The 11,896-nt window shown below is 46.9% G+C and overlaps 1 protein-coding gene across 1 annotated transcript; it reads left to right on the top strand.

The window, feature by feature from the left end:
* Positions 1 to 4,237: 4,237 nt before the first annotated feature.
* LOC121307196 (reticulon-4 receptor-like 2) lies at positions 4,238 to 11,452 on the top strand. Its single transcript, XM_041239337.1, has 4 exons — positions 4,238 to 4,805; positions 8,047 to 8,261; positions 9,583 to 9,840; positions 10,488 to 11,452. Exons 1-4 carry the CDS (start codon positions 4,754 to 4,756, stop codon positions 11,292 to 11,294), a joined length of 1,332 nt encoding a protein of 443 aa, XP_041095271.1. The 5' UTR covers positions 4,238 to 4,753; the 3' UTR covers positions 11,295 to 11,452.
* The last annotated feature ends 444 nt before the right edge of the window (positions 11,453 to 11,896 follow it).

Here is an 11,896-nt window from a genome sequence, read left to right as displayed (position 1 = left end):
CCTTTTTAATATCCACGCTCCAGTGGGAGAGTTGCTGCATAATATTCACCTCATGTTTCGTGTATTTGGTTGTTTTAGAGGGTGTTTATGATACACTAAATATCATTTTTACTTAAACATTACCACTAATTATTCCTTGTTCAGAATTGTCTTTTTTAAAATTTGTTTTCAGTAATAAAATGAACAGATTTAATCTTTCTATTCCACAGTTTGTATGAAAGTTGAAAATTTAACTTGGATGTAACCTCGGCAATATTGTGTTGTTTTTTTTATAAATAAAGATTTTTTTTTTCTGAGTGGAATGAGTCCTATTTTTTATTGAAACAAATTTATTAGCTGCTGTGAATATTAAACATATTAAAAATGAGTTACTCAAACCCTGTGTTTATACATTGTTTTTGCTCGTTCTGTGTTACTGTGAGTTCAGGAGCTGCTCTTCAGTTCTAGCTGCGCTGCCGTAGTTATTGTATTGTGAATCTGTACAGCCCTGGCTATAGGACTACAGCTCCCAGCATGCCTCTGCACCCGCGGCAATGGTGAGGGATGCTGGGAGCTGTAGTTCTTTAACTGCAATGAGCCGGACTGGGCTGTATTACATTGTTTTTGCTCAGTCTGTGTTGCTTTTGTGAGTTCGGGAGCTGCTCTTCAGTTCTAGCTGCGCTGGCAACGTTATTGTATTGTGAATCGGTACAGCCCTGGCTATAGGACTACAGCTCCCAGCATGCCTCTGCACCCGCGGCAATGGTGAGGGATGCTGGGAGCTGTAGTTCTTTAACTGCAATGAGCCGGACTGGGCTGTATTACATTGTTTTTGCTCAGTCTGTGTTGCTTTTGTGAGTTCAGGAGCTGCTCTTCAGTTCTAGCTGCGCTGCCGTAGTTATTGTATTATTGTATCCTATTATCAAACAGTTTCCACAGCAATGCCCGACACTCGGCTGTTTTTCATTTAATATGCGGGCTGTAAACGCAAATAACGCCCGACGCATTTCACATGCGTTTTTTTTTTTTTGAAAAGTTTGCGCCGACTAAGCGTTTTGAAATCAGAGAATCGGGGTCTCACGGTGATATAGAAACTTTGCAGGTCTGAATTTCTGTTCTGAATGCTTGAACATGTGATGAAGACGCCGGCCAGCATTCCTCGGCGCCTCTGGTTCTTTGAATCGGCCAGATTTTCAGAGTTTTTGACTGACCGTCCCAGCTGTTCTAATCGTTATAATCGAGTTAAATTAAATTGATTTTCCTTCACATGAGTGGTTTTATTCCTTGGTGCTGGGCAAGGTGCAACATCATTGATGTAACTTGGTTTGCTCTAAATGCGGATTCCAGGGGAGGGGACACGCATGTCCATTATTTACCCTTGCTGTGTCTTACTGGTTCTGTAAAACCAGTTCGCTGCAAACTGGGAGATAGTTTTAGGAACCTGCTTGGTGACACTTAACAGAATCAGATTTCTCGCAGTGCCATCTGTAATACGCAATCTTGTTTTGAAATATTTTGAAATAATAATAATAATAATAATAATAATACCCAGCCGTGTTCAAAGGCAAAGACCATCGCACTTCTGTGTGTATGATAAGTATAACTAAATGATCAGTCGAGTTTACCTGTGCGGACAAACCGGCTGCGTTCACAGAGGTCATTCTGCGCAGATTCTATGCAAAATCTGACCAGTTTAGCAGATTCTGCACAGAATGATCTCCGTGAACGCACCGTCCGTCTAACACCGACAGCCTCTCGCAGATCCACGCCCCTTCCTCCTCCTCTCCTCTCCTCTCCTTCTCCCCTCCTTCCTCACCCCTCCTCTCCTCTCCCTCCTTCCTCACCCCTTCCTCCTCCTCTCCTCTCCCTCCTTCCTCACCCCTTCCTCTCCTCTCCCTCCTTCCTCACCCCTTCCTCCTCCTCTCCTCTCCTCTCCTCCTCACCCCTTCCTCTCCTCTCCTCTCCCTCTTCCTCACCCCTTCCTCCTCCTCTCCTCTCCCTCCTTCCTCACCCCTTCCTCCTCCTCTCCTCTCCCTCCTTCCTCACCCCTTCCTCCTCCTCTCCCTCTCCCTCACCCCTTCCTCTCCTCTCCCTTCTTCCTCCTCCTCCTCTCCTCTCCCTTCTTCCTCACCCCTTCCTCTCCTCTCCTCTTCCTCACCCCTTCCTCTCCTCCTTCTTCCTCCTCCTCTCCTCTCCCTCCTTCCTCACCCCTTCCTCCTCCTCTCCTCTCCCTCCTTCCTCACCCCTTCCTCTCCTCTCCTCTCCTCTCCCTTCTTCCTCACCCCTTCCTCTCCTCTCCCTCCTTCCTCACCCCTTCCTCCTCCTCTCCTCCCTCTCCTCTCCCCCTCACCCCTTCCTCTCCTCTCCCTTCTTCCTCACCCCTTCCTCTCCTCTCCCTTCTTCCTCACCCCTTCCTCTCCTCTCCCTCCCTCCTTCCTCACCCCTTCCTCCTCCTCTCCTCTCCCTTCTTCCTCACCCCTTCCTCACCTCTCCACTCCTTCTCTCCCTCCTCACCCCTTCCTCCTCCTCTCCTCTCCCTTCTTCCTCACCCTCCTCCTCTAGTCAAACACACACTGACCCACACACACACTCTCTCTGAGACACACCTCACACACACACACCCACACACACACAAACACCTCCTCACACACACTGACACTCTCACCCTCTGTCCTCTCCCACTCACTCTCTCCCTCGTGCTCTCACCTCCCCCACCCCCACACACTAAGACACACACACACTCTCTGAGACACACACACACTGACACACACACACACTCTCTCTGAGACACACACACAATGACACACACACACTCACTGACACACACACTGACACACACACTCTCTGAGACACACACACACACACACTCACTGAGACACACACACACACTGACACACACACACACACACTCTGAGACACACACTGACACACACACACACACACACACACACACTGTGTGTGTGTGAGACAGACTGTGTGGAGGACCTGTGTGTGACTCTCTGTGTGAGACACACTGTGTGTGGTGTGAGAGACTCTGTGTGTGACAGACAAACTCTGTCTGAGACACACACACACTCTGACTGTGACACCACACACACTGTGAGAACCCACACACTCTCTGAGACACACACACACACACACACACACACTGAGACACACACACACTCTCTGAGACACACACACACACTCTCACACACACACACACTGAGACACACACACACTCTGAGACACACACACACACACACTCTCTGAGACACACACTGAGACACACACACTCTCTGAGACACACACACTCTGAGACTGAGACACACACACACTCTCTGAGACACACACACACACACACACTCGCTGATGACCCACACACACACAGAGACTCACTCTTGTGTGTGTGTGTGAGAGACACACACTGGTGGTGTGACAGAGAAATCTCGTGCACACACACACTGATACACACACAACACACTCTGATACACACACACACACTGACACACACTGACACACACACACACCACTCCTCTGTGTGATATTTCCGATTCATTATTATAGATCCGGTGTTTAAAATTTGATGACATCACCAGCCGGTGAAACGTGACGTCTATGTTTAGCAGCACAGCCCCACGCACTCGCTAACATTAGAATCGCACACGCACACGCACACGCACACGACCGGCACAGTGTCAAACAAGCAATTAATAATGGAGTACAATACAATAAAACAATAAAACAGATTAAAACACACACACACACGTTAATAACGCTTTCTTTGTAGGTGGTTTTCATAATTAATTGGTTTGTTTTCAGACAGACTGTTGAACGGCGTGACTCGCAGAAGTATGTTCAATAAACCATGAATCATCAATGCTTTCGTCATTATTATTATTATTATTATTATTATATCATATCAAAATACGTATTTAAAATTTTCGTGACTGCTATGCGTGACTTTTTACTTTGTAGATGATACTATGCATAGTCTTGTTAATTAGTAGTTAATTACATTTGTAAACGTATCATATATCAAATAATATTATTATTTTGCGCTTATAATAATTTATTGTTATTATTATTATTATTATTATTTATTTTAATATATAATGCTTCCGAGTGTAAGCAATTTAACATCCCAGCTCTATACGGAAAACAATGACCTTATCAACAATATAATGAAAAGAGCTATTTTTATTTCAAAAGATATTATTGAAATATTGTATTTGAATATTGTATTCGCTTTTTTAACAAAAAATGTTGTCGTGCGGTTCCCGCCTCTCGCCGCCAGGCGCCGCTGTTTCACTGCGCTCCACGGCGGCGGCTCCTCTATAACTTTTCTGCCCGGGTTCGAGCGCCTGCCTCTCCGCTAGCCAGCGTAGGTGCGAAGCGGTGTCCTGGAGCACAGCAGTTTAAGAAAACGAACCCTATTTTTAATTTATTTATTTATTTGTTTTGCTTAGAATAAACTCCCTATAAATAAAACTTACTGACACAAGCCTTCGTTCCGTCATTCACCCCTTCTCTGAATATTCAGCTGCGTAAAATACTTTTTTTTTTCCCCCCCTCCCCGTTCACACCCCCGCTGGTGCGATTGTTTCGTCAGCGGGCACCAAGCCGCGTTTTCCCCCGCCTCTGGCGCACCCTGCCCGGGATTGGTCCTTGTGGGATCCCCGCAGCAGCCCCCGAGTCGTTCGTAGGCAGTTGCCGGCTATATCAGGAGCAGCCCCGACCGGGAGAGCAGCGGCGCACCCCGACTCAAGCTTGCTCTAGCTCGGCTAAGGTAGAGATGGACTCTCGATCGATGTTCCGGAGCGGCTCCAGTGCTCAGACTTTCAGAGGTAAGGGAATATCATCTTCTCTCGAATTTTAATCCTACTTTGCAAATGTGTATTTATTTATTTATTTAATTTTTTTCGTTTCTCACTTGGTATAGTTTAGCAGCACCGCGCTTGAAGATTGTCTCCACTTTGTTAAGTTTGTCTGTCTTCAAATAATTAGTTTTTTTAAGTAAAGATCTAGCGCTGTGTATTATAAAGACATTTCAGAGGGCTGGATCTCATCAATATCAGGGTCTAGCGCTGTATATTATAAAGACATTTCAGAGGGCTGGATCTCATCAATATCAGGGTCTAGTGCTGTATATTATAAAGACATTTCAGAGGGCTGGATCTCATCAATATCAGGGTCTAGTGCTGTATATTATAAAGACATTTCAGAGGGCTGGATCTCATCAATATCAGGGTCTAGTGCTGTATATTATAAAGACATTTCAGAGGGCTGGATCTCATCAATATCAGGGTCTAGTGCTGTATATTATAAAGACATTTCAGAGGGCTGGATCTCATCAATATCAGGGTCTAGTGCTGTATATTATAAAGACATTTCAGAGGGCTGGATCTCATCAATATCAGGGTCTAGTGCTGTATATTATAAAGACATTTCAGAGGGCTGGATCTCATCAATATCAGGGTCTAGTGCTGTATATTATCAGACATTTCAGAGGGCTGGATCTCATCAATATCAGGGTCTAGTGCTGTATATTATAAAGACATTTCAGAGGGCTGTGTCTCATCAATATCAGGGTCTAGTGCTGTATATTATAAAGACATTTCAGAGGGCTGGGTCTCATCAATATCAGGGTCAATATCAGACAGAGAGTCTGTATAAAGTATGCAGATTGACAGGCACTCTATACATGTACAGAGAGATTGGGAGATAGATACTCTTAACAGTGGATAGATCGATGCTATAGATAGATATACAGATAGATAGCTGCTCTGTGCAATAGATAGACAGATAGACGATCTATGCAGTATATAGATAGATAGATAGATATATGCTTTATGCAATAGATAGACAGTCAGATATATAGATAGACAGACAGATGCTCTATGCAATATATAGATAGAAAAATAGATAGAAAGATAGATAGATGCTCTGTACAATAGATAGACAGACAGATAGATAGATGGAGTCTCTATGCAATAGATAGATAGACAGACAGACATATAGATAAATAGCTGCTCTATACAGTAGGTAGAATACATTCAGTAGATTGATGGTCACTCTGGATCAGATTAGATGGACAGAGAGAGTAGGCAGGGTTCAGATTAGTAGATTGATTGCCGTTGGTAGATCAGTGATAGACAGGCTGGGTGCTGCAGGGTTGGTGGGAGTTTCGTGTGTTAATGTGTTATTGTCAGCGTGTGCGTGTGCGTGTGTTGTGATGTCAGTTGGTTTATTCTGGTTTCCAAACAGATTGCCCGGTGTCAGTGAATCATCTGTGGTGTGAATGAATGAGCGAGTGAGTGAAATTAAAAAGGAAGGAACTAATGAATGAACTAATGAGAGAGAAGAAAAGAAAGAGAGGAACTCCTGCACAGCGAGGTGTAAAGGGATAAGTGAATGAGTGAATCACTGAAAACTAGAAATTTTACTGGAGAACAGAACAACCAGGCTGTGTGAGTAACGACTCCCAGCCTGCAGAGACACACAGAGAGACACAGAGACATCTCCCAGCCTGCAGAGAGACACAGAGACATCTATCAGCCTGCAGAAACACACAGAGAGACACAGAGACATCCCCCAGCCTGCAGGAACACACAAAGAGACACAGAGACCTCTCCCAGCCTTCAGAGACACAGACAGAGACACAGAGACATTGCCCAGCCTGCAGAGACACACAGAGAGACACAGAGACATCACCCAGCCTGCAAACACACACACACACAGATACAATGCAATACACACACACACACACTGACACCCTCCTCCCCCCTCTCTTGTCCAGTGTATTCACTGGCTCTGCTGAATTATAAATGACGTTCCCTGTTTCCGAGGGCTCAGTTTACCTCCTTGGTGTCACGAACGCTTCCTGACAGCGCTCTGAGTGACCAGCGCTTTCCATCCATCGCTCTCCGAACACGACAGGAACCCTGCCAGCCAGCGACACCCCCTGCACAAAACTACCACAGGATTGAGACATCATTAAAAAAATTAGACATGAACATAATTCAATGGAAATCAGACACCTGTTGCACAGCAGTGTCACCCAGTCCAGGTTTTACTACCAGCTTGATCAGCCCCCAGTGTGTCTAGCTAACAAGCTCAGGTGTGTCTTATTATTAAACTCCTAGTGAAAGCAGGACTGGATCACACTGCTGTGCAGCGGGAGTCTGATTATTAAACTCCTAGTGAAAGCAGGACTGGATCACACTGCTGTGCAGCGGGAGTCTGATTATTAAACTCCTAGTGAAAGCAGGACTGGATCACACTGCTGTGCAGCGGGAGTCTGATTATTAAACTCCTAGTGAAAGCAGGACTGGATCACACTGCTGTGCAGGAGGTCTCATTGACTCGAAAGCAGGGTCTCTCACACACACAGGACTGGATCTGCTGTCAGGGAGCTGATTATCCAAAGAGACTTCCAGAGACTAGGGGGGTGAACTCTGCATCATCAACAACTAGGACAGAGTCTCTTCCAATAGGACCTCGTTTGTTTGGCGTCTCGTCCGAAGGACGGAGCACAAGGAGGTTCAGTGACTCGCTCAGGGTCTCTCACACACACACAGTGAGTCAGTGGCTGAGCTGGGATTTGAACCTCCTGGTACTGAGCCCCCTTCTCTCAGTGCTGGATCAGCGAGGCTCTCTTAGGGTGATTTTTTCCTTGTTGTTCCACTGCAGTTCTTCTTTTTTTTTTAAGCTCTGTCTATAAACAGCTTCTGTCTCCAGTGTGGCGCTGTGGAGTATTATGGGATGTGATTGATATTAAAATATTCAAAGAGGAGATTGTTGGTATTCTTGCCCTCTGCCCCCTCTGCTCGCTTTCCTCTCTCCTCTCTCTCTATCTCTCTGACACCCGCCCCCTCTCTTATTTTGCTCCGCTCTCTCTCCTCTCCTCTCTCTCGCCCCCTCTTTCTTCTCTCCCTCCTCTCTCTCCAGGCTCTCTCTGGCTCCTCCTCTGGGTCTCCTATCTCAGTCCAGTCTCCTCTCTCCCTCCTCTCTCTCCAGGCTCTCTCTGGCTCCTCCTCTGGGTCTCCTATCTCAGTCCAGTCTCCTCTCTCCCTCCTCTCTCTCCAGGCTCTCTCTGGCTCCTCCTCTGGGTCTCCTCTCTCAGTCCAGTCTCCTCCTGCCCTCGCCTGTGTATGTGCTACCCCTCTCCCATGACGGTCAGCTGCCAATCTCAGAACTTCTCCGCGGTCCCAGCGGGAATTCCCTTTCACAGCCAGAGGGTTTTCCTCCAGAACAACCGTATCACGGAGGTCCGGACGGATTCGTTCGGGTTCGGCACACAGGTACGAGGAAATAGTGATATTAAACTGCAGTTACAATGTAATTCCAGTCCAGTGATATTAAACTGCAGTTACAATGTAATTCCAGTCCAGTCCAGTGATATTAAACTGCAGTTACAATGTAATTCCAGCCCAGTCCAGTGATATTAAACTGCAGTTACAATGTAATTCCAGCCCAGTCCAGTGATATTAAACTGCAGTTACAATGTAATATCCAGTCCAGTCCAGTGATATTAAACTGCAGTTACAATGTAATTCCAGTCCAGTCCAGTGATATTAAACTGCAGTTACAATGTAATTCCAGTCCAGTGATATTAAACTGCAGTTACAATGTAATTCCAGCCCAGTCCAGTGATATTAAACTGCAGTTACAATGTAATTCCAGTCCAGTCCAGTGATATTAAACTGCAGTTACAATGTAATTCCAGCCCAGTCCAGTGATATTAAACTGCAGTTACAATGTAATTCCAGTCCAGTGATATTAAACTGCAGTTACAATGTAATTCCAGTCCAGTCCAGTATATTAAACTGCAGTTACAATGTAATTCCAGCCCAGTCTAGTGATATTAAACTGCAGTTACAATGTAATTCCAGTCCAGTCCAGTGATATTAAACTGCAGTTACAATGTAATTCCAGTCCAGTCCAGTGATATTAAACTGCAGTTACAATGTAATTCCAGCCCAGTCCAGTGATATTAAACTGCAGTTACAATGTAATTCCAGTCCAGTCCAGTGATATTAAACTGCAGTTACAATGTAATTCCAGTCCAGTCCAGTGATATTAAACTGCAGTTACAATGTAATTCCAGCCCAGTCCAGTGATATTAAACTGCAGTTACAATGTAATTCCAGCCCAGTCCAGTGATATTAAACTGCAGTTACAATGTAATTCCAGCCCAGTCCAGTGATATTAAACTGCAGTTACAATGTAATTCCAGTCCAGTCCAGTGATATTAAACTGCAGTTACAATGTAATTCCAGCCCAGTCTAGTGATATTAAACTGCAGTTACAATGTAATTCCAGCCCAGTCCAGTGATATTAAACTGCAGTTACAATGTAATTCCAGTCCAGTGATATTAAACTGCAGTTACAATGTAATTCCAGTCCAGTCTAGTGATATTAAACTGCAGTTACAATGTAATTCCAGTCCAGTCCAGTGATATTAAACTGCAGTTACAATGTAATTCCAGCCCAGTCCAGTGATATTAAACTGCAGTTACAATGTAATTCCAGTCCAGTCCAGTGATATTAAACTGCAGTTACAATGTAATTCCAGCCCAGTCCAGTCTGTGCAGTCTGATGTTAACTTGGTCCTCTCTCCAGGTCCTGTGGCTCCACTCCAACAATATCAGCTCCATAGAACCCGGGGCCTTCAGCGACCTGCATGACCTGGAGGAGCTGGACCTAGGGGACAACCCGTCCCTTCGGACCCTGGACCAGGACACGTTCCGTGGGCTGGACAAGCTGCAGAGTCTGCACATGTATCGCTGCCAGCTGGGGACCCTGCCCGGCACCGTGTTCAGAAAACTGTACAGCCTGCAGTTCCTTTACCTGCAAGAGAACCTGCTGCAGCACATACAGGTGAGAGAGAGAGAGAGAGAGAGAGAGAGACAGAGAGAGAGAGAGAGAGAGAGAGAGAGATAGAGAGAGAGAGAGAGAGAGGAGAGAGAGAGAGGAGAGAGAGAGAGAGAGAGAGAGAGAGAGAGAGAGAGAGAGACAGAGAGAGAGAGGAGAGAGAGAGGAGATACACAGAGAGAGAGAGGAGAGAGAGAGAGAGAGGAGAGAGAGAGAGAGAGAGAGAGAGAGAGAGAGAGAGGAGAGAGAGAGAGAGAGAGAGGAGATACAGAGAGAGAGAGAGAGAGGAGAGGAGAGGGAGAGAGAGGAGAGAGAGAGAGAGAGAGAGAGAGAGAGAGAGAGAGAGAGAGAGAGAGAGAGAGGAGAGAGAGAGAGAGAGAGAGAGAGAGAGAGGAGAGAGAGAGAGAGAGAGAGACAGAGAGAGAGAGAGAGACACAGAGAGAGAGAGATAGAGAGAGAGAGAGATACACAGAGAGAGAGAGATAGAGAGAGAGAGAGAGAGAGAGAGAGAGACACAGAGAGAGAGAGAGAGAGAGAGAGAGACAGAGAGAGAGAGATAGAGAGGAGAGGAGAGAGAGGAGATACAGAGAGAGAGAGGGAGGGGATACACTCCCAGAGGACTCAGTGCTCCCTTCCCTCTCCCTCTCTCTCAGGACGACCTCTTCGCTGACCTGGTCAACCTCACTCACCTCTTTCTCCACGGCAACCTGATCCGGGTCCTGTCGGAGAACGTGTTCCGCGGGCTGGTCAACCTGGACCGCCTGCTGCTCCACCAGAACCGGATCAGGCAGGTTCACCGACGCGCCTTCCGAGATCTGGGCCGGCTCACCATCCTCTTCCTCTTCAACAACTCGCTCTCCGAGCTGCCCGGCCCGCCCCTCTCCAGCCTCCGATCCCTGGAGTTCCTGCGCCTCAACGGGAACCCCTGGTCCTGCTCCTGCCAGGCCCGCCCGCTCTGGGAGTGGTTCCGCAAGGTCCGAGTCTCCAGCTCCGAGCTGCTGTGCGCCGGACCCCAGGAGAGGAAGGGCCTGGACCTGCGCTTCCTGAGGGAGCTGGACTTCGCGCGCTGCCCCCTGCAGGACGCCCCGAGCAAGGCAGGCGCCTTCAGCCCAAAGTGGTGGTTCCCTAAGTCTGGTAAGAGCGGCCAGGCAGAAAAATTCAAAGGGCTTTTCGGGAGGAAAGGCCAGCAGACCAGCGGTCTGGATAACCCGGCAGCTGGAGGTCAGGCCAAGAGTTACGGACCGGAACCCGAGTCCGCCCTTCCGAAACCGGGCCCCCAGGATTACTGGGAGAACTACGAGAACGAGGATTCGAGCTGGCGCTGCTCAGACTGCCCGGGCGAGAAGGAGGAGGAGGAGGAGCGATCGAGAGGGGAGAGGAATCGTCCCAGATTCACCCTCCTCTCCTTCTCCCTCTCCCTCTCTCTCATGCTAGCCTTGCTTTCCTCAAGAAGCATCTAGAGACCCTCCCTCCTGTGTTTTTTAAAAAAAAAAGCAAAACAAATGTTTGTTTTGTTTTAAAAATCTTACCCTCTCCGCCTCGTCCCTTTTAGCTGTGTAAAAGCTATTTTCTATAGCCCTCTATACAGCTCTGCAGTGTGGAGAGTGGAGATCTCTTTCCTATAGATACAGCTCTGCAGTGTGGAGAGTGGAGATCTCTTTCCTATAGACCTCTATACAGCTCTGCAGTGTGGAGAGTGGAGCTCTCTTTCCTATAGACCTCTATACAGCTCTGCAGTGTTGAGAGTGGAGATCTCTTTCCTATAGACCTCTATACAGCTCTGCAGTGTGGAGAGTGGAGATCTCTTTCCTATAGACCTCTATACAGCTCTGCAGTGTTGAGAGTGGAGATCTCTTTCCTATAGACCTCTATACAGCTCTGCAGTGTTGAGAGTGGAGATCTCTTTCCTATAGACCTCTATACAGCTCTGCAGTGTGGAGAGTGGAGATCTCTTTCCTATAGACCTCTATACAGCTCTGCAGTGTTGAGAGTGGAGATCTCTTTCCTATAGACCTCTATACAGCTCTGCAGTGTTGAGAGTGGAGATCTCTTTCCTATAGAC

The sequence above is a fragment of the Polyodon spathula genome, chromosome 54, assembly GCF_017654505.1.
Source record: "Polyodon spathula isolate WHYD16114869_AA chromosome 54, ASM1765450v1, whole genome shotgun sequence".
Classification (NCBI taxonomy): domain Eukaryota; kingdom Metazoa; phylum Chordata; class Actinopteri; order Acipenseriformes; family Polyodontidae; genus Polyodon; species Polyodon spathula.
Note: the sequence above shows the minus strand (reverse complement) of the source record. Positions and strands in the feature narration are given on the sequence as shown.